Genomic DNA, 23,426 nt, shown 5'->3' on the forward strand with positions numbered 1-23,426 from the left:
GTTTCTAAATATATTTGAAACTTATAATTTGAGCCAAATTAGAAGCTGTTTCATTTGTTTACTCTTAGCAATGGGTTTGGTAGTCATATTTGATGATGTTAATATCACTGGACTGGAATATCAGCAGAAGTAGCACTGTAGCATGTGATTAGGTAGCAAAAGAAGTGGACTTTCCAGTTAAGAACCAAATAAATTATATGGAAGATGGACTAAGAACCAACCAAGGCCTAATATCAATAGTAATCATCATGGATTTATAATAGTAAAAGAAGATAACTCGAGCAGGATGAGAATACTGTGTGAGTCTTCTGTGTTATTAAATGCTGCCCTTGCACTGATATTTTATAAGACCATACTTGCAATAATGCCTTACAGATTATCCTGAAAGGGATAGTTACATAGTGAATAAGGGTCTGTAGACACTGTTGGAACTGAATTCTAGAGGAAGAAAAATTCTTGGACCGGGGCTGGGCATCCTTGTCACATATTGCTTAAACTATACTTTATGGTCAAAAGTATGTGGACACCTGACCTTCACACTTACATGAGCTTGTTGGTTATCCAAAACCATGGGCAGTAATATGAAGTTGCCCCACCCCCTCATAACCGTTTGATTCATCATTGCAGAGAACATATTTCCACTGCTCCAGTGGACCAGTGGCGGCCTGCTTTACACCACTCCAGCTGACACTTGGCATTGCACATAGGCCTGAGTGCAGCTGCTCAGCCATGGAAGCCTATTTCAAGAAGCTGCTGATGCACAGTTCTTGTGCTGATGTTTCTTCTAGAGGCAGTTTGGAACCCTGTAGTAAGTAATGCATCAGAGGATAGGATTTTTATGTGCTACGTAGTTCATTATCAGCAGCCCTGCTCTGTGAGTTTGCATGGTCTGCTGCCTTTGACTGAGCTGTTGTTGCTTGTAGAGGCTTCCATTTCACAACAATAGCACTTTCAGCTGACCCGGACAGATCTAGCGGGGCAGAAATGTCATAAACTGACTTGTGGCAAAGGTGGCATCCTATGACACTGCCATGTTAAAAGCCACTGAGCTGTTCAGCACGACCCATTCTACTGCCAGAATTTGTCTATGGAGATTGCATGGCTGAATGCTTGGTTCTATACACCTGTTAGCAATGGGTGTGGCAGAAACCCCTGAACTCAATAATTAGGAGGGTGTCTACATACTTTTGGCCATGTAGTATATCTTCACTGGCACACGGTTGAAAAAGACATAGATTATATATGGTAAGAAATAGAATTCCCAATAACTAGCCCAAAACAAAAAAGTTGTGTGGTGAAATTTGAGTTCTAGATATCTACTCTCCTGTGTCTTCTTCTGGCAGGTGTGTAACAAAGAAAAACAAGCGAGCCAAAGCCAGCGTCTCTGATCCTGTCTCTTTGTGCCGTGACAAAAAGCATCAACCATCAGAAGCGACAGATGTTCTGGTCACGCTCTTAAGCTTATTTCAGTCCGATCTCTAGGAACCGCTCCATTCCGATATCGTAATTTGGGCCGCTCCGGCTAAAATTGAGTTCATTTACTGGGGTGGTCCTGTCTTCGTATTACTATTAACCTTAAGTGACACTTTAATTTGAATGGGAGAAAGGCGCGTTTGGGCTCCAATTGGAGCTCTGCTGCCCAATGCAGAGGAAAGTGTCATTTGCTGCTAAAATGTCAAGAGGAAAGGTCTCATTTAACTCCACTTTAAAGTGGCCGCTGACCTGCCTGAGCTGAAGGTTATTTATGGTCTCTCGTCCAGCTGCGAGATGAGAAGGGCAATACACGGAGAAGGGGTCTTATCACTCTACCGCTGCTTCAAAACAACCAACTGTTTAACCATACGATTCAATAGCGGTGTAAGGCCTTATGGGAAATCAAGGCTTTGCCGTGATATATGGGTTGAAATAGTGTTTGTCTTACTTGTTCCTAATAAATGAGTCTGTTATAAGGACGTATTGAATTGTAGAGTAGGTGAAACCCAGGGTGTGTGCACTGATAAGACTTTTGGATCTGCAAACATTGACCAGTCTCACAGAATGAACCATGGCATCTTGGATGTTGTCAGCTGCTTAGATGTTGTATTTGAACTAAAATTTGTTTGTAGATGCTTATGAATGGCATCAAAGGTACTTGACACTGATCAGAACACAGTATGAAAACTTTTAATGTTTGATGTGTCATCACTGCCATATTAAAATCTCTTAACTACATTCATTCATTGTTTTTTACATTGTTTTGAGCCAGCTGCCCTTTAGATTGTGTGAACATTTCATGATGAATGGACCAATAGCAGTGGTCCAAAATTACTAATGAAATCTCTTCAATTGCATTAAAAACAAAGAAAGTTACCATTTATGAGTTTGTTATGATAGCAACGATTGTTGTAGCCCCTCAAAAATAACTGAATTGAGTCAGCACCTCTTTGACCCATTGCATATATGGTTTAAGCGGCATTCTGGCCCAAAAAATAGCATTTAATAAACTATTTGTCTTGTTATGCAGTATTCTGAAGTGAAGCAGTGTGTCTCTCAGCCTCGACAGTTTGATAGAATTCATGATGTTGTGTTTTTGACCATCAGTGTTCTCTCACTATAATACCCATCATACATTATGCAAATACGTCATACAACCAAAGGAAATCACTCCCATGATCCCATGATCACTCCCACAGTAAAGAAATCTTGATTGCTAGCATAGCCTACTAATATAAAGGCTAATAAGTACAGTCATTATTTTCAGCTTCCTAGCAGTAACATTAGCTATCTGGCTCCTTTCTGCTTTAGCAAGCTAGAAAAAATAAACATTTAAAACAAACCAACCTCAGGTATCTGACCCCAAAGTGCCTGTAATTTCTCTGAAGTTCCTCCCACCTTCATGATACATCATCAGAAGGGGGTTTAAACTGGAAAACCCCACCTGAGAGACTACTGAGGCACTGCTGTACGAGGTCATTAGGCATGTTTACAACAAATGTAGCAGTGGATATTTTTTCATTTTGGCTAGATTGTCCCTTTAGGCAGGGCTGCTGTTTGGAAGCTTCTTAGATCCACATACAAAGACATGGAACCTGGTGCTAGGAGCGTAAAACCTAGAGCCACTGAGCAGTAAAGGAAAGAAATGGTTCCAATGAGTCGTCTTTCACCTCCTACATTCGGACGTATTTTCATTTGAGGAAAGCCAAAGGAGGCATATAATGGTAAGGGCAGCCATCTCAAGAGAGTCATTAGGTTGATGCTTACTGTGTATATACGTGTAACAGCCAAGGAATCTGAGCCCATTTTATACGGCCAAGGCGCTCCCTGTAGTGCAAACACAGTTCCCTTGTCATGTTTCCATGTTCCAGGATGATATTGCCCTCAGACATTGCTACAGAATTTCAAGAGCAGTTTCATGAACATTAAAGGGAAGTCAGGCCTCTGCTATGGTCGTCCTACTCACCAAATCTAAACATTATTGAAACTGAGATGATTTCCCATGGATTTCCATCTTCCTCATTCTTCAAAAACCTAGAGGTTTTTCTTCATGAAGAATAATCCAGTGTGGTCCAGCATCGTACTAATCACAGCTCAGTTCCTAGTGAAGGACTGAAAGTGTCTAAAGGCAGAGAGTGATTTTACTCCGTTAAGTGCCTGATGTTAACCCTTATACAGGTGAATGACAAATTGAAACCTAAATAAATGAGTAGAGAAACATAGCAAGTGCTAATGCTTCCAGACTGCATGATGCAGTTAAGCAGTTAACACCCTGCTCTGCTCTGTGGAGCGTATAAAAATGCTGAGCAGGCGCTGTTGACCCGGTGTTGATTAAACCTTGTTGATTCCCCCATACAAAACAGTTTATTTGCAACTTAAACCTCCTTAAGCCTATTTGTTATTTTTCTTCAATACATAGGATATAATTTCTATAGAGAGCAAGAGCATTTATTAAGAATAAAACATGGAAAATGGAACATCACTGAATTGGTTCATAAGCTTAGAGGTACAGACATTTTTTAAAAATTTAACAAAACTATAAAACTAGCACTAACTAGTGACATAACACTCAGGAATCCAAGTAAGCTTTTCAAGAAGGCAGACACTACAAAGCAAATCATCTAACGCTTGTCAAAACAAGCACCGTTGCATAAGAAATACTAAAATGCCTAAATTGATTTAGACTGTCAGAAACATTCAGTGTCCAGTAACATCTACATTAGGTGCATTATTTACATACCAAGCTCCCAAAGAAAGACGAATAGAAGGGGAATAGAAGGCTAGCTAGCTGAGGATCGGTCATTGAGTGGACAGCTGAGCCCACTGACTGAAATTTTCATCAAATAATTTTAATTACATTAAGTATACTACGTATCAAGTGCCTCCAACATTTGAAGAAAATTAAAAAGCGAAACACCACTTTTATTACCGATTGTGTAGTTTCTTGGCTACTTTCACATTCCAAACACAGGGTGGATTCACTGTGGAGATACTATGGAGATACTGTGGAGACTGGGTGGGCGGAGCCTGCTGCAGCACAGTAACTTTCCATTGGCTGAATGGGCTGTATGTTGAACTTGAAGTGCATTTAAAGAACTTGTAGAGAGAAGAAGAGAGAGAGAAGTCCAAAGTAAATGGGTTCAGATAGAGCATTTGAGCAAAATCAGAGTTTATAAAAGCTTAAACATTTTTAATGTAAAAAATTTCCTGAACGCTGAACAGCATAAAACATTTTAACACCGCTGTTATATTTTTGACCGCTTTTCAACTTGAGTTATAGGAGTTTAAAATGGCACCTCATGTATGTTCATGATGTTAGTGAGCGCAAACAGCCAATGAGCTGCTCCGCAAGCCAACTAATCAGCACTCAGTAGAAGTAATGCTAGCATCATGCTTTCCAAAACCTGTTTGATATAGAAAAAATGAACCATATAGGTAGGCTTTATTTTTTTTCTTTTTTAGTGAAACACAACCTTCTACTTTCTGAAATTCTGGGCAAGTGGTTAGAAACTATTTGAACTTTTCGTTTTTGGCCGTTTAGCTTCATTCACCTCCATTCATTAAGGACTCGCTCGTGGGCGCCCTCTGGCGTGTTGCAGTCCTGTTTTTGATATAACAGGGGAAATAGGAAGAGGCCAGACTCCTCATAGACCAGCTTTGGTGCATTCAACAGACACTTTGCTTCATGCACACACTTTAGAACAGTAAAACAACTATGCACGGGTTCCCTATAAAATAGTTATGCCATTTTTGTTTCAGATCTGAGCCGGTGCTTTCTGGCCCATTTCCACCCTTGCTGATAACTAATAAAAGTCAGATTATTTAGTTTAGCACTGGAGCTACGAAGCTAATGGTGCTTATGCTATATAACATCCTGTTGTGTATAAAAATGGACAAAAGTACGTTGAATAGCTAAAAACTGTAGCAACAGTCATCTTGGAGCCTGAATTTCATTTATTGTTTTTATTTTTTTTTAGACAAACTATTCCTTCAGGCTTTTCACCAGGTTGGGACGTGAAGGTTTGTTTGTGCTGTTGAGCAATAGCTGCCTCAGTGGAGCCGTACGACGCAGACACGGGCAGCAGTGTAATCCTGTACGGTATCACTCTTAAGCAGCCTGCCACTGCAGACTCGCTCCTTTCACGGCTACAAACAGCAGCCACTCGAGCGTGAAATCGCAACGGTGATGCTTTAATACCTCCAGATAGCACAGCTATATCGCCCCGCTCCGCTTCTTTTCTGGCTTTCGGAGGGGGAAGGAGGGGGCGCAGCGTGATCTGCACAGGAAAAATATTCAATTCGGCCAATTCTTGTCGTCGCATTCCGGAAATCTCACAGTTCTGTACAGGCTCACATTTGTGGCCATTTGTGAATATTCGAGGGTGAAAGGTAGACAAGCATGTGTATATCAATTCAGTGAGTGTCAGGCAGGCTGTCTGCAGCTTTTGTCTTGTTGAAGGACAGATAGCTTTGGTGACTGGCAGGCCCTGAAGGGCTTTCACTGGAAGCCTGTCAGGGAAGCTTTCCATCCAGCCCTCGTCACGGCCACCGATTCATTTCGGTTAAATAAAGGAACTGATGACTGCCCAAATTGTACTTTTTTTTTTTAAATAGTTCTCCTGTCTTTTCAAATCCTCACCTCTCTCTCTCTATCTCTCTCTCATGTTGGATAGGTTTCTACCAGACTACATAAGTGGAGATTTTGATTCCATTACACCAGATGTCAAAGCTTTCTACTCAGAAAAGGTATTTTTCTTTTCCCTCTCCCCTCTTTTCTTTATCTTCTTCTTCTTTATTCTTTTTTTTTGCTTCATCTTCTTTGTTACTTCCTTTTCTTCTTTTTCTTGTCCTTTCTTCTTGGTCTTCTTATTCTTCCTTGTTCTTCCTTCTTCTTCTGTTTCTTCTATTCCTTCCTCTTCTTCTTCCTCTTCTTCTTCTTTTTCTTCTTCTTCTTCTTCTTTTTCTTCTTCTTCTGTCTTTAAAACTTTCTTTTAAAGGTTCTTCACATTCAGATTTTCTTTGCTTTTTCCTCTTGCTTTTGTTTGTCTTCTTTTTCTCTTTCTTATTCGTTCTTTTTTCTTGTTCTTCTTGTTTCTTCCTCTGCTTTTTCTTGCTTTTCTTTTCCTTCTTCCTCTTCTTCCTCTTCCTCTTCTTCTTCTTCTTTATTGTTGTTGTTATTGTTGTTGTTGTTGTTCTTCATCTCTCTCTGTCTCTCTCTCAACAATTATCAATTCATCTTTACTATAACTGATTGTTTTACCTCTAGAATGAGTGAAAGCAACTGCTTGTTATCAAAACAAATCATTGTAGATACAGAACTATACAGTTATCTAGATTAACACTCTATACATTTTTTATGTTGGAGACTGAGGCACAGCTCCATTTGCCAAATTAATTTTAGCTGGTACAGCCTGTTTGAAATGCAGATTTCACAGTTTAGGTTGATCCCCCTGCCATTTTTCCACTCACAGCAAATTTGATCGTGGGAATTGCGCGTCGCTCTGAAGAAAATGGCATGTCAGGCTCAGGAGGCGAAGCGCTTTAGCATCACAAGAAAGCCCACAAAGATACATTTTTGTCGACAGACTTTCGCAAGAGCATGAGCGCGATGGTGCATAGCTGCATATCTGAATGTGAATGAAGAGAAAGGCAGGCAGTGAGCCAGCGGTATTCTGTAGGGGATAAAGGGGAGATCACACTGAAACACGAACAAGCTCCTCAGCTGACACTCGCCAGCCGGGCTTTGTGCTACCTGCTGCGAGTGAGAAGTCACCTGGATCGGCGCGTGTAGACGCTTCTATTGAAGCAGAACAGAGCAGCAGTGTTCCCCTCCGTCCGCGCTGACACTCTGAACAGCTCCCCCAATGAGACACACCATTTACACACCCAGCATAAAGTGCTATTTGGAGGAGGGGGGCCATAGTGAGCACTTTAAGTTCTATGAAAACTACCAGAACTTTCAGTTCTCAGAAATGTTCACAAATGTGTTCTGTTTTAGATGACAACCTTTTTTTGTTATGTATGTGATGTTTGTTAATAGCACCTTTAGAGAGCATCATTTAGTGATATTTGTTTATTTGATGTTTGGTAATGACACCTTTAGAGGGTGGCAGTGAATAATGTTTGTTTATGTGATGTTAATAACACATTTAGAGGGCGACAGTGAGTAACAATTTGTTTATTTGACGTTTGTTAACACTTTTAGAGGGCGGCAGTGAATAGTGTTTGTTTATTTGATGTTAATAACACTTTTAGAGGGTGGCAGTGAGAAGTGTTTGTTTATTTGATGTTAATAACACTTTTAGAGGGTGGCAGTGAGTAGTGTTTGTTTATTTAATGTTTGTTAATAACACTTTTAGAGGGTGGCAGTGAGTAATGTTTGTTTATTTGATGTTTGTTAACAACACTTTTAGAGGGTGGCAGTGAGTAGTGTTTGTTTATTTGATGTTTGTTAATAACACTTTTAGAGGGTGGCAGTGAGTAATGTTTGTTTATTTGATGTTTGTTAACAACACTTTTAGAGGGTGGCAGTGAGTAATGTTTGTTTATTTGATGTTTGTTAATAACAGCTTAAGAGGGCGGCAGTGAGTGATGTTTGTTTATTTGATGTTTGTTAATAATAGCTTAAGAGGGCGGCGGTGAGAAATGTTTTATTTGAGCTGGAGCTGTTTTTTCCACCAGTTGGAAGTTACTAAGTATCAATAGCTAGGAAGCAAATAGCCAATCAGCCAGTTTAGCCAGGTTTGTACTATAAGTTGCATTATATAGCCATTAATAGTCAACTAAAATTTCATGATCATGACAGACATAATTTAAACACTACCATCAAAAAGCAGACATTCAGACTGAGCTTTTTTTAATAAATGAAACTTTTTTGTACATAGTTTTCTTACTTACCCCAAATGTAGTCAGTCAGCCAAGACATATTTGTTGTCTTAGGTTTACTTATTTAGTTTTTACTCTGGAGCTATGAGACAAATGTAGCTAAGAAGTAACGGGAGCTTATATGCTACCAATTAGGATCATGCTAACTGCATGCCTGAATCATTGCACATTTGTTTCAACCCATGTGGATTTTTTTGGTAATCTTTAATAGACTCTCTGGTTGTGATTTTTGAGGTTTGTTTTGTTGCAGCTGAAAATGTCCTGTTGCAGAACTGACATTTATCTTAGCAAAACCAATCTGTGTAGTATATAAGTAGATCTCTGTAAAATCAAGCCACTTGAAAAATGAAATTAAAGTTTGAGTTTAGAATCGAATCAAACCTGAACATGTGCATTGTTACATTAAGAATATAATTTAAAACTTAACATTTTCTTCCTTTCCTCGACCCCGGCTTGGCTGTAGAACTGCAGGCTGATCGAAACGGCTGATCAGGACCTAACGGACTTCACTAAGTGCCTGGCCATTATGGTGGAGGAGATCAAAAGGCGGCAAGTTCAGGTACGACTTCATTCTCATCATCAGCACTCAGCGCTGCCTTAATTTCAGAAAGCTCATCAGTGGAAAATCAATGTGCTGATGCTGATGTTATAGGTTTGCCTCTAATCTAACCCACTGCCCACTCTGGCCCCACCGCAGGCCTGAGAAAAAAAATGACTTATAAAGATCAATGGCTACCTTGCATGAGCTATATCTATGTCCAGTCAAACCCTGCAGTCAGTTCATATCTTCTGCACTGCAAACATGTATAACTTGGCAAGTGAAAGGAACCTAAATGTAGACAACATATCAAATATTTTTCATTATGTCTAAGTTGCGGCACGGTGGCGCAGTGGGTAGCGCTGTCGCCTCACAGCAAGAATGGCCTGGGTTCGATTCCCGGCCGGGTGACCAGGGTCATTTCTGTGTGGAGTTTGCATGTTCTCCCTGTGTCTGTGTGGGTTTCCTCCGGGTACTCCGGTTTCCTCCCACAGTCCAAAGACATGCAGTCAGGCCGATTGGACGTGCTAAAATTGCCCCTAGGTGTGAGTGTGACTGTGTATGTCTGTCTGTTTGCCCTGCGATGGACTGGCGACCTGTCCAGGGTGTATCCTGCCTTCCGCCCAATGACAGCTGGGATAGGCTCCAGCACCCCACCGCGACCCAGAAGGATAAGCGGTTTAGATTATGTATGTATGTATGTATGTCTAAGTTCATATAAATATTGTATAAAACTCTATATTGCCTAAATAGAGTATTTTAAGGTTAATCAACCTGAACATATTTACTCATTTTAAAGGGGTGTTTTGCAGGGTTGGGCAAAATATTTTGACAAAGTAGTGATGGCTGAACACTGAATAAACTGTCCTAAATGTATTCAGTACAGCATTCCATTACGATACATAAAAAGTAACATATTCAGAATATACTTTGAATACGTAATGGTAAGCTACATGAGAAAACCTTTTTTTTACTTAATTCACACTGTTCCTCACTGTTACTGGTGGGCAGTTATTAATTTAATCTTAATCATGCCTCTAAAGAGCTCAGTAATGCTGAGATTACTAACTGGTCATTACATTGATTTATCAGTCTACTCAGGCTTTAGCAGAGCTCAGTAACACTGAGATTAATAACTGATCATCATATTGATTTAAACAGGCTCTACTCAGGCTAGAATAGCAACTTCAGTGTTTGTACAGAAGCTGTTAATTGAGGTCCTCTGTAGAATTCATCTAATGAGCATGTTTGCTACATGCTGTGTACTGATTCTGAAATAGAAAATAAATAAGAATGGGTCGTGTTTCTTTTGAAGATATAAGTTTTTTCTTTTGAAGGGGTATGTTTTTAGTTAGTGGCTGAGTATTCTAAAAGTATTCTCATAAAAATATGGAAAGTAACCATAAATTCTGAATACTGCCTTTACAAAATGTAACTTGGACTGGATACAGATACTTTATTTTTTCTGTATTCTGAATACATATTCCCAATACTTGTATTTCGTTACATCCCAACCCTGGCATTTATTATGGTATTTGTCATGGTATTGCAGCATGCTGTTGCATGACATTGCATTCCTCAGCTTCATTGCTTTGAAAGAATTCATCATTTTAGATTGTTTTCATGCTTTTGTTCATCAGCACCAGAATACCCAACACACCTTAGACAAATACATCATACTGCCATTGGAAATCTCTTTGGTGTCTACCAATTTCAAGTGTTAGTCACTGAGTTATAGGCTAATAAATACAACCAGGCTATCATTGGTGTAACTCTTACCTTAGACGTTGAACAAAAACATAAAAAAACCTTGTGATTCTATCTTTATTTAGCACAAAATGGACACCAGAGACTAGTTTTTACCCTTTTAGTCAGAGAAAATAAGCAAAATTGAGGTAAGGTATCTAGATAGTCATGTCACTGGCCTTGACCTCCTCTTCTGACAAGTCATTTCTGTCATTTGAATATCTTTTCTCTTCATTGTAATGATGATTTGATAAAATTTAGTAAAGTTATATGGCTGCCATACGACATTCAGCTTCCAACCAATGGTAACGTTAGCTGTCTGCCTTCCTTCTGCATTCAAAGGCTAAGAAAAAAAATGTAAAAACCTCCAAATATAAGCCCCAAAACAGTTAGTTTTTCAAAAGTTCTTCCCACTTCAAGATTCATAATCAGAAGGGGGTTTTCCTAGTTTAAACTGGATGATCTCACTCTTGAGACTACTGCAGCAGTGCTGTAGGATGCTAGTAGATATTTTTATAGCATATGTAGCGATGGTTACATTTTTCATTTTGGCCAGAGTGTCCCTTTAAGTAACTTGGTCAAGTAAAATAATCTCACTGCACTAGCAGATATTTTTACTTATTATAAGAAATACTTCTTGAAGGAAATAAAACTGTCTGTGAATACAGTGAGATCATTTCACCAGATAAGATCACTATATATACACAATTATGTGTAAATAGCTTGAATAATCTTATTCTTACAGTAATATTAGATATTATTGATGTCAAGGCCAAAAAACATTTTTTCCTTGTCATTTTACTCCATTTAAAAAATGCCAGTTGTAATATACATCGTGTGAGCATTTCATGATGAATAGACCAATAGAAATATTAAAAAATTGCTTCAAATGAAATGTTCTTACATTAACTTACATTGAAAATTAAGAAGTTTTTCCATCTCCCAAAAAGTTACCATTTGGCATATGCAAGTTATTGTGGTAGCACTTTCTATGAATGTCACGTTTGTAAGTATCTATAAACACATTTATATCATGTTATAATGCATTCATAAGGCATTAAAAACATGGTTATGAATATTTATAAAAATGAATTACACTGAATTACACTTTATAGCTGTTTATTATACATTATGAATTGTTATTATAATGCATTATAAGCAGTGTTAAGTTAGTGCCAAGCTAACGGTTGTGTACATTGACTTTCCCACATTCAGTAAAACACTATTGATGGCAGCACTAGTTTAAAATCTGACATTTGAAGCCTGTAATGTGCTTTACTGTGTATGTTTTAGTGCTTCAGTAAATGCTTCAGTAAATGCTTCAGTAAATACTTCAACTTGAAGCCTCTAATACTGGAGGAGGCTTTAGTACAGTATGCTTCACTTTACTTAGAGCGGACAGATACAACTTGTGAGCTCTTATAATTTGTTATGAACAGTACTTATTATGCATTATGTTAACAATTCATAATGCATAATAAGTATGGCTATAACGTGTAATGCATTTTTATAAATATAGCCATGTTTATGATGCCTTATAAATGCATTATAACATGTTATGAATGTGTTTATAGATGCTTACAAACGTGACATTCGTAGAAAGTGTTACCGTTATTGTTCTAGGTTACATGACCGAATAATATATCCACAACAATTTCATAATAAGAGGCTAGATATATTGCCTACACTTAATGCATTTCTATTATAAAATGTCATGTTTTGCAGTGTGTTATGCAAGAGGATGGCTGTGGGATGGAAACATGAAATAAAGATGTTGAACGAGGCCCTGTAGAGCAAGGCTATGTGGAAGAATGGCTTTTGAAGGAGTTTAGATGTCAGGCTGGAGGTGGAGTGGTGGTTTGCTTTGTGAGTCCAGAGTGCCTTTTTTCTTCTTCTTTTTTTATCCAAGGGGAGATGAAGCATATGTTTTCACCCCCAAAGCTCCGTATCTATGTGTGTCTGAGCTGTCAGCTTTAGCATCAGCGTGAATTCAGATCCACCGAGCTGTCAGAGAGGAGACTCATGTGTAGGTGTGCTCTCTGTCTGACTGTGAACTCTGACAGTCTGTCTGAAGGGCCTCAGTCTGCTGACCATCACGTGCATACACATACATTAATATATAAACATATACTTCGACCTTATATAAAAATATTTTTTTTCTCCCATTCCTTCTTCCACTGCTCTGTGCCCTTTTGTCCTACTGTGTCAGGCCCAAAACACACCCTTTTGTTTTGTCTGCTCTTTACTGTTGTTTTGGCTGCAGCTCCAGTTCTGAGCCCCATGAACAGAATATAACCTTGTGAGGCTCCTGGGCACAAGCATCGTTGGCGACCCCCTGAACTGTAGCAACACAAAAGAAATTCTCCCACAAGTTGTAATCCCGTTTTATAAATGTATAGGCGAGTACATTTCTTTGGTCACTAACATTTGGTCACTCTGCGATGCAACACTCCTTCTGTCTGCATAAAGTTAAGTGCACAGTTACATTCTTTTTAGCTCTTAAAATCATGCTGCCCAATTCCATGGAGATGGATTAGCGTAAAGGGCAGTGGGTCATGTTAGCTGCTGCTGCCCCTTCGAAGAGCAAATAGGTGGAAAATGGACAGAAAAGGACTATATTGTTATGAAATTAAGTTGCTGTATTACAAATTATATAAATATATTCTTGAGCCTTGTTTGTATACCTGGTCATGAAGCACCCATTGAGGTGTAGCTGTATCTCGGCCCAGTGTACAGAGCTTTTTGTACCAGTTTCAGGCACAAATCAAGCATGTCTGTCTGTAATTTATGTACGAAACAGGCACACAAGGCTAAACGTATAGTTTGTGGACCACAAGCATAGAAAAACTAAAAAACTCTCCCTCGTGAATATATGTGGAGGATCATGCAAAATGTTGGGGGATCGCGTAGAAAATGGGTGGAGATATTACATGTCCAACTGATTACATACTCCTACTCGATTGAGCAACTTGTGCCGGCTGGTTTTGTGTGGATTTGTTTGCTCCTTTCAAAACCAGGTGTTAATTAGCAGCAGTGAGTCAAAAGTGTGTTACAGAGACTTCTTTTAGCAATGGCAGCAGACAGTGGTTAGACGGAAGCACAATTCTGGAACACGCGTTGAAAGAATAGTTACTAACAGAATAACGCTGTTTCAGCTCTCACGATTTGATGCATGTGAGAAGACGCAGCGAAAAATCGTGTCCCAGTGCACAATATGCACGCGCAGTTTGTGTTATTGTTTAACAAATTCTTTTTTATCTGGAGCAGAATTACACCCCTGTAGAAAGTGTAGGTGGGAAAGAATGTTTATTAACACCGCTATCACCTTGTAAACCCTGCGTCTTCCAAGTATACACTGAGAAGGTGCAGCCTCAGTTACTTAAACGTGTTTTGACACACATATTGCGTCTGGCTCTGTGTCTCAGCACTCCAAATGTGAAATCATTTTAGCCAATTTTGCATCTCACAGGTTGAATAATCTTATTGTATTTATACAATATTTTCATAATGAGAAATATTGGATATATTGACTAGATTGGATAAGAAATAAGGTATAACTGCACTATATGGACATAAAATGCGATGTTTGATAAAGCTGTTGGATACCACAATGACGATATGAGAAGCGAAAAATTATTATTAGATAGTGTGCCTCTGACTGGTTGTGATGCAAGTCCAGACCTTTTTTTTTTTTTAGATGTGCAAACAGAAATCTAACCTCTTCTTTAAGCAAATAGCAAAATTACAAAAACACTATTCACTATTGTGCAAAATAAAAAAAATGAAATATTAACAGCTACTTACATCAGAACTGCAAACAGATTTCTGCACTGAAAAGTTGAGAAACATCAGCATTGCCTCCACAACTTTTCTATAAAGGTTACCATAACACATATTCTTTATATATTATGTACAAAAATGAGTGCATTTTTCTTTGTTTAGTTATTAAATATGTTTGTTGTGACAGTAGCCATTACAGCCTCACACTTCTAAAATACTGTACTGGGTGTGAGAACGATCGTAATGTTTAATGTGGTTTTACATGGTTGTAGTTCAGAATGGAGTAGTTTTTGAGCTGCACATATGTATGTTTTGTAATTGGCTCTTTAGCTGAATGGTTAAGTTACTCATCTCACATTTGGTAGAGCACGGTGGCGCTGTGTGTATGAGGTAATTTGATCTGTTCTGTCAACACAGCTCTTGAAGATGTGTTTATCATGGATCATAAAAAAATTATTTATCATGCAGCCTTACTGCCAGGATTTCATTTTTTTGCAATGAACTTGTGAACATTTGTCTAGTTCTGGGTGAAGGTTTTCCAGAGGCCATAACAGAGTGTGTTGTACTGACATTCTGAGTTCACAGACTCAAGCCTGCAGTTTCTTTTCTGACCTTCTTTTCTTTTTGTTGCGATGTCAAAAAATGGCAAACATGGCAGAAGTTGATGTTTTTGTTTACACAGAGAAAAGTGTGTGCACAATGACTTTATCAAATTTGAATCATAATAAAATATCTCCTGCTCTGCTTCAAATCTGGAATGGATTGAAAGTTCCTCAGCTTGTTTGAGCGATGAGAGAGAAATAATAAATATACAATTATAAATGGGACTTTTAAGGGTTTAAGTGACCTGTAACTTCACTTTACAGCAATATAGATTGTTGTCTTTGTAAAATATAGCCAAATATCTGTGAGTAATCTATCATTTGCATCTTTACGGGCCAGTTTCCCAGACCCAGAATAAGCCTAATTCTAGACTACAAAGGAATTCACAAAGGAGCGCTGCGTTTTAGTCTGTGACTAAGCTTTATGCATGTCTTGGAAACCCTAAATGTTTCCTCAGACCTTAACCTGAGGCTGTTCTCCTTGGTTTTCTAAAGAAGGTCAAAAGGAAACTTCAGACAGCTAGTTTCAGAAGGAACCTAGAGGGCTCATATCACGAGTTGTACTTCGCATTTTGAGTAATTTCCTCTAAACGTCAGTGTAATTACCCCACCACTGTAATGTGTACAATTTATGTGTCAACCGGCTCATAATGACTTGCTCTTTAAACGGCCCTGTGGGGTGGGAGGGGGAAGGGGGTGCGTGTGATGTGTTGATTATCGTTCCTGAATTTTAAACAGCTCCATGTCACACTGAAAGTTTAAAGCTCCCAGGGATACGGTACGGGCGCATCAGTCAGACGAGCAGAGCCGAGTGTAATAATCACTGCGTTTTTGCTACGTCGACACTTTCCTGTCCTTTCCTCACACTTTCCCCTCGTAAATAATAAATATAATAAATAAATAAATAAGCTACTTTTTAAGCACAGGCCTTTGTTGCAATTAAATAAAGGACATCAGTGTTGAACATGCAATCAAAAACAAAAGCTCCGAAGCAGAAAAAGTTCCTTGTAGTTGACAAGCTCCCAACCAACAAACATTTTCCAGGGCTTGAAGATAATTACACGCTTTGTCTTATACTGCATCACAGGGGATATGCTGGGCTGGAGCACATGGAGCATTGCTCCTGCACCTTTGGTTTATGTGAACATCAAACGGAGCTGAGCTTCAGTACTGTACTTTGATGGAGGTGGAAATGATTTCTCATTCAGTCTTTATTAAATTAATCAAACTATTCAATGTGATAAACCACGCTGACAGACAACTAGTATACAGCTACTCCAGCCACCCCCTTTCATTTTGTGTGTATATGTTTATATTAATTAGCGAGGGGATTCTCATTTCTCTCATTGTACAGCTGTTCATCATCATAAATGTACTTTTTCAGTCCTTCCTGCTGCTAAACCTGTATAAATTGGTCCTCTACTATCAACTTCCAAGTAGCCTAAGCTATTGCCGTTGTTTTTCTTGCTTTTATAATTATATCCAAATCATTCAAAGCACATAGGTAGCTTGCTGAGTTTACGACTGAGGGTAAATCTTCTATATACAGTAGGCCTATATCATGTATAATTATGTTGTTTATGTTTCACCAAAACGCACAACAAGGAATACTGAAAAACTTGACCACTTAATTCTAATTAAATTAATAGAGAAACTGATTTAATTAGGTATTGAAACCACCTTCCCATAAAAACCATGCTGAGCAATAACTAAGTGATATTGTTCCCATATTGTTGTTATGAAAGATGTTCTCCACCTTCTAAATCCTAATTTATATACTGACTCCGTGAACAATTAGAATACAACTTTAGCCAACCCAGAGGAAAGAAATATTCTAAATGAGATCTCCTCTTGATCTCAGATACTTCTCCTAGACGTGGTTAAGTCCAGTTTGAAAGCGTTTCAGAGCATTTCTGAAATTTACCTCCTGAGAAATAACCCTCAGATTTTCTCACTTTGATCAAAATATTGTCATATTGTCATGTGTCTTAGCTTTTTAGTGTCTGACTCATCTCAACCCAGTCTCAGCTAAATAATATTTCCATAAGAAAAATGTAAGATCTCATTGTCATCTGTCAGTGCAAAAGGAGAACTCATTCATTCTCATTCATCACCAGAACTTCTCACAGTGAAATGCTGATGTTAATCTCTTTTCTCTTAAGGGGGGTTTAGGAGAAACAGTTCAGAAATCAGTGATCCTTCATTAATATAATATGAAGATCTGCTTTATTTCTCTGAGACAATCTTAAGAAATATTTTTTTTTCCTCTGGAAACTAGACGCTGTCAAACCATACGAGTCAAAAATGAAAACTTAAGCTTTAAAGACAAACAAGGACAGAAGAAAAGGATGTGGCTGTTAATTTAAATTGCGTTAAATGGCATTATCTTTGTCCCCTGGAAATTATTATTGTGAATGTGTGGAGTTGAAAGAGATGTGGCAGGGGCCCCAAAATAGAGCCTCATAATTCCTGTATATGTTTTTAAAAATGCGTCTGGCTGCATGTCTCCCAGTAGTGTTTTGACTGTCTGTCAGTGAGTGCTAGCTAATTATTTTTTCGATATGTATAGACAGAAAGTTCTGTCACTCGCCCTTTAATAAAATGATCTACTGTTAAATAACAGGTGTGTTGTTGCAGGTAAAAACCAAGCTAAACTAAACAAAAAGCTACATTTTATTTGTGTTGTGCTAATTTTGATCCATGAAATCAAATGGTCAGGGTAATCAGCGACTGACACAACTGTCACTGAGGGCCCTGCTTAATCTGAATGGGCCGCACAGGAAAAATAACACTCTTAGCTACTTCAGGATGCCCAGAGCACAAAAAACAGCCATGCAGAGCGCAGGTGCCCAGCGCACACATTTCTCCCATTGAAAACAATAGAAAAAAGGCGCCTCGGTCTGGAAAAACACGTCTAGTGTGAACCCCTCCAATTACGGCACTGTAACATATTCAGAATTTTTTTAGAATACATATCAATAAAGTACATGGGAAAAACTCTGATGTCATATTTTTTTATTTCACTCTTTTCCTTGCTTTTACAAAATTCTCAACGTTATTTTGGCTCTCATCGCCTGCTTCAGTCCACTGCTGCTCCCATAATCCCACTGCCCTTTCATGACCCAATTCGCCATAAACCAGTAACAAAATCTTGCAAATTTAGCTATAAAATGAGTAGCTATGTGATGTGATGTTAAGTAAATTATATATATCATCAACTTATCATGGAACACATGCACAAGTCCCATACAACAAAGCTAAGCTTATCACTCATGAGCATGTCCACTACTCAGGTCAGTCACCCCTCAAAAGAGTTTACTAACGCTCAGATTAATAACAGCCTCATCACATTGATTTATCAGTCTACTCAGGCTTTAGCGGGAGCTAACAGGAGTTCTTCTTTAGAGTCTTTACATGCGGCATGTTAATTAAACTTAACAAGCAGTGATGGTGTTTCTTTGAGAGATGATATATATTTTTTTTAATTAATTTGATAGTATTCTTAAGGTATTCTCCTAAAAATGGAAAAGGTGACTGTATTCTGAATACTGCCTTTACAAAATGTAACTTGGACTGAATGCAGACACTTTATCTTTTTTCTGTATTCTGAGTATGTATTCCCCATGCTTGTTGTCCTTTACATCCCAACCCTGGTGATAGGTCAAGCTCAAAAAGTTTAAGAACTACTGAGAACTTTTCATTCACTCATCCATTTTTCTCAGGTGGACACCATAGTCACCCTCGGTGGTCTGGCAGGCCGGTTTGATCAGATTATGGCTACAGTGGAGACCCTTTTTCATGCCCAGAAGATGACAGTACTCCCGATTGTGGTCATTCAGGGTTCTTCTCTGGCCCTTCTACTCCGCGAGGTAATCATTTTACAGTCTGTCATTAGAATGCTGTATAACTAACATTGATGTCCCAGACATTACCACCATACTGAGAAACGCTCCGTTTCTTTCTTTCTCTTTCTGTTCTCATTTGTGTATTTTTGTGATGCGTCATTTGTCAACTGCTCCACAAAACCTCTGATTCCTTCATAATCACCTTTGTAGCTGAACAATTATTAAACTGATTAATATTTTTTTACAAGTTAATATTGATTCATGTCTTGGAAAGCACTGATGCTCAGAATGCTTTGTTTCATTTGGAGGGTTGTTTGATTGTTTGTGCAAAGAAAGGGGTTGAAACATATTCAGCTATATATTCTAACTGTTATTTTATACCCAAATTAACATTTAGGGACCTTTTTAACTTCATTGGAAGTGTTGTCAAAAGTTTTAGCTGAGTTCAGTTTTAAAAGTTTTAGTTTTGTGACCCTTTTGCATCGTTTTAAATTGCTGTTGTTCCCTTCTTGTTCTCCTATTTTTCTCTTTTTTTCCTCTTTTAAGAAATGGAGTAATTGGTAAATCAGGACATGTTGGTGCCCTGGGACTTCTTGCAGCCTTTGTGAGATGCAATTAGAAACAGTTACGCTTTGTGTTAATTTATACCAGAAAATGACCACTTTATATTCAGCCTGGAGCTAACATGGATGTAAAGGCAGAAAACCAGGCTAGGACACGGAGTTCTTTTTGAAAGTACATACCTGACTGTATGTCCATCTGCATGTCTTTTGGCTTTCCAAAGCATACATGGACACTTGTATCTCTGTAAGTCTTCCTTTGTTTTCATACATTCTCAGGATCAAAAAAATGGCCTGACACTGGAAAAAGAAAAGTCACATTAAATAAGGGCCAGCCTACAAGAGCAACAAAACAGTCCTGACTTTCTAAAGTGCTTCATAAAAATGTGTAAATGGTAAAACTATTTAAATGATTTTGTTCCAAAACGTATTAAGACACAAGAAATAACTATCAAATATGCAAGTATTATCAATGCTACATTACAATTAATACAAATAGATACTTACATTAATAGTACTGTACAAAAGTCAAAGCCCACCGTTTAATTTACTGAAACTGGACATTTGAGATATGAAGTAAAGTTTTATGGATTAATGAGTGTAAATTTGTATTTAGGATTATTTGGATCATGAGAAGCAGGAAATGCAACCAACTTCTAAGACTGAACTTTGGAGATGTGGAAAAATATCCCTGCAGATTTCTGAAAGCGAGTCTCCTGATAATAATGGAAGCTGCAAGGAAGGTGGATACAATAAATACTGAAAAGTGTGGTATTATATTTAGTTGTTAAGACCTTGGTGTAATTCTGTTGACTATATATTGTGCTTTTTTCCCTTGATGCTGAAAAATGAACCATTTTGACTGGCAATTAAATAAACAAAGGGTGGTCTTTGACTTTTGCACAGTACTGTATATAATACATATGGCACATATTATTACATATAGAGACTTAAATATGTATAATATATATGAGACATATGCATGACTTAATGTCCTGACGACATATTAAAACAAACGTGTGTTCTACTCTGTGTGCAAAAGCTGTGCTGTTGGCTCTTTTGTGCTGCATGCTCAGACTGTTGATGGTGTGATTTTGAGTGATGTGCAGAGAGAAGGACACGGACAGCTCAAGCCAGGCCATCTCTGTAAGCCAGCCAGCATGAAGCTTTCTAAATAGATGTTTCTGCACACAGCCTTCCCAAACACAAGGCCACCATGATGCCACTCGAAAAGATGTGAGCCTGGGAGAGAAAATGCTGTCATGACCTTTCCCAACACTTTGGATTCAGCATGATTCTGATAGTTCTGGTGCAAATCAGAAAAAGGGAATGTAGTGTGATGATGCCAAGACCAGAGAAAGGCTTCATAAAGATGTGTAAGGACTAGAACGTAGGAGGAACTGTGTTTCTGTTATAAGCATCCACCGCCTTTTATGTTTTCTTTTACAGAATGCATTTTTGAAGCCATTTGAATGATGACAACAGGAATAAGTATCAGTTGAGTACATTTTTAAAACGATGAGTCCTAAGAGGTTGTGTGTTACAAAATTGCTGTAACACATGACACTGAGTGGCTTATTGGTTTTATAACATGCAGACAAAATGCAAATGCTACAATCTTTAAAAAGATGGTTGGTCTTTAGTAAAGTGAATGGTTCTGTTAGGACCTGAGTTCTATGGAGATGTGTGCAATATGGTTCTATATAGTTTTTGAAAATAGTTCTACATGGCACCAAAAAGGTTTCTTCTATTGTTTCTTTTGGTGCTAGAGAGAACCATTAAAAAAAAAAAATATATGAAACATTCTCCATCAACCTGAAGAAACATTTCACCATACAAGGAACCTTTTAAGCATGAAATTGTTCCATATAGAACTCATGGTTCTAAATAGAACCATTCCCTTTGCTTAAGAACCATCTTCAAGTGTATGGTTGCAGTCAAAGATTACTCAGTGAACAGTGCAACAGTTAAAAGTTAATAACTTCAGTAAATAAAATAGTTATAATTGCAATGTAGTTATCACAACCCATGGTTCCCATCACCACTACTGTAAAGAAGTCTGAGTCTAAGTTTCTCTACAATCAAACCACTTTGGTACAGTCTCAGTTGGTGCAGTCAGAAAGTGATTTTGTTCTGTAGTTGCCTTTACATGTTTACAAACCTTGGTAACAGAAGGGCATGGGTGACATTTCACAGCACAAATTACCAGCAGAAATGACCTTTTCTCAATTAAACTTTCATTTAGTCTCACAAATGAGGATATATTAGGGAGACATTTCTACAAGTTCAGTATTAGTTTTAATCAAAACTTAAGCAATTTTCACTCACTTTCTTCTTGATCACTAACCTCCATCAGACCTGCTTCGTAAGGCCTGAAGTTGTGTCAGCAGTCATGTATAACTAATAGAGTAGTTTGTAACTTAAAGCCCAGCTAATCAAATTTCATAGTTTTGAGATGTTAAGTATTTTTATGTAGTTGATAGCTATAGCTAATAAACAGCTTTGTCCGCCATTATTTGGGGCTTGAAAAGGCAAGTTTGTCAGGCCGCAATGATTTCTGGGTAAGTTCTGTTGCTGAAGTTGGTGTTTGCATGATCTTTGGCCCCTCCGAGGGCTCATCTAATACACTTCACTTCAGCTAATAAAGTAATAGAACAGCTCTTAAGATGGCGCTGGGGGAAATGACATGACCATGTGGAAGAGGGTTTGTTTAAACCAGTATTGTAACAGGCGGTCTGTCGGGTAGCTGCATACTGCACCACCAGAGCCGATTTAAGGGTAGCCTGGCCACTTCCTATTTCTCTCGTTATATCAAAAACATGACTGCAAAATGCCAGAGGGCACCCACAAGCGATAGAACGCTAGCATTAATACTGCTGAGTGCTGATTAGTTGGCATTATTGCTACTGCGTGCTGATTAGTTGGGATTGCTGCTGCTGAGTGCTGATTGGTTGGTGAGTGGAGCAGCTCGATGGATGAGTCTGGGTTTAGTGAATGCCAGGACAACGTTACCTCTCTGACTGAATTGTGCCAACTGTAAAGTTTGGTGGAGGAGAGCTAACGCTATGGGGTTGTGAACTTTCAACTTTGTGGGAGTACTTTGAGGAAGACCCTTTTCTGTTCCAGCATGACTGTGCCCCAGTGCACAAAGCAACTGGTGTGGAAGAGCTTCACTGGCCCACACAGAGCCGTGACCTCAACCACAACAAACACCTTTGGGATGAACTAGAACAGAGATTGCAAGCCAGGCCCTCTTGTCCAACATCAGTGTCTGACCTCACAAATGCTCTTCTGGATGAATGAGCAAAAATTCCCACAGACACTCTCCAAAATTTTGGAATAAGCTTCCCAGAAGAGTGGAAGCTGTTTTAGCTGCGAAGAGGACCAACTCCATATTAATGCCTATGGATTTAGCTCCTGTAGGTGTCCCAATACTTTTGTCCACATATTGTATTGAGTATTTGACATCTACTTCAGGCATGTGTAGTCAATACATTTTCAGAAACATTTTTCGATTCTCCTTTTCTTCTCAAGTTGGGTGTCAAGTTCAGTAATGAGTATTAAACTGTGTCTCTTTGTAGTTAAGGTCTATTATAAAAGGTGGTAATTAGACTTTAACTCGGATCTCAGAATAGCTTGACAACTTCTCAGCATCATATATGTGAGTGTCTCGTTGCCAGTGTACCTATGTGTTAATTGGGATTAGCACATAGTTGAACTTTGCTGAATGTTATTCGGAGAAGTGCGCTGAAAGTGCTCGAGGGGCAGTTAGGTGGAGGAGTCTCTGTGTTGCATTGCAGCTGTGTTGAATGCTGGAGCACTCAGGTATGCAGTGCTGCATGGCTAATTTAGCCACTGCTCGGGGGGCGCTAGAAGAGATGTGAAGAAGCTGAGGTTTACACTTCTGTTCGATGATTGACATGAAGCAGAAATGTTACAGTATGACAGTCTGACATTCTACAGCAATGCAGGAGTTATCAGTTATCATATCTTTTTC

General features: G+C 38.6%; 1 protein-coding gene across 2 annotated transcripts in view; it reads left to right on the forward strand.

The window, feature by feature from the left end:
- Positions 1 to 23,426, forward strand: part of tpk1 (thiamin pyrophosphokinase 1) — a 101,311-nt gene that overhangs the window by 42,808 nt on the left and 35,077 nt on the right. For both annotated transcript variants that reach the window (XM_036558007.1, XM_036558008.1), the window contains exons 5-7: positions 6,147 to 6,219; positions 8,822 to 8,917; positions 18,747 to 18,893. In XM_036558007.1, the coding sequence (XP_036413900.1) occupies positions 6,147 to 6,219; positions 8,822 to 8,917; positions 18,747 to 18,893 (316 nt within the window). The remainder of the gene's footprint in view (positions 1 to 6,146; positions 6,220 to 8,821; positions 8,918 to 18,746; positions 18,894 to 23,426) is intronic.

Source organism: Colossoma macropomum, unplaced genomic scaffold (assembly GCF_904425465.1).
Source record: "Colossoma macropomum unplaced genomic scaffold, Colossoma_macropomum, whole genome shotgun sequence".
Taxonomy (NCBI): Eukaryota; Metazoa; Chordata; class Actinopteri; order Characiformes; family Serrasalmidae; genus Colossoma; species Colossoma macropomum.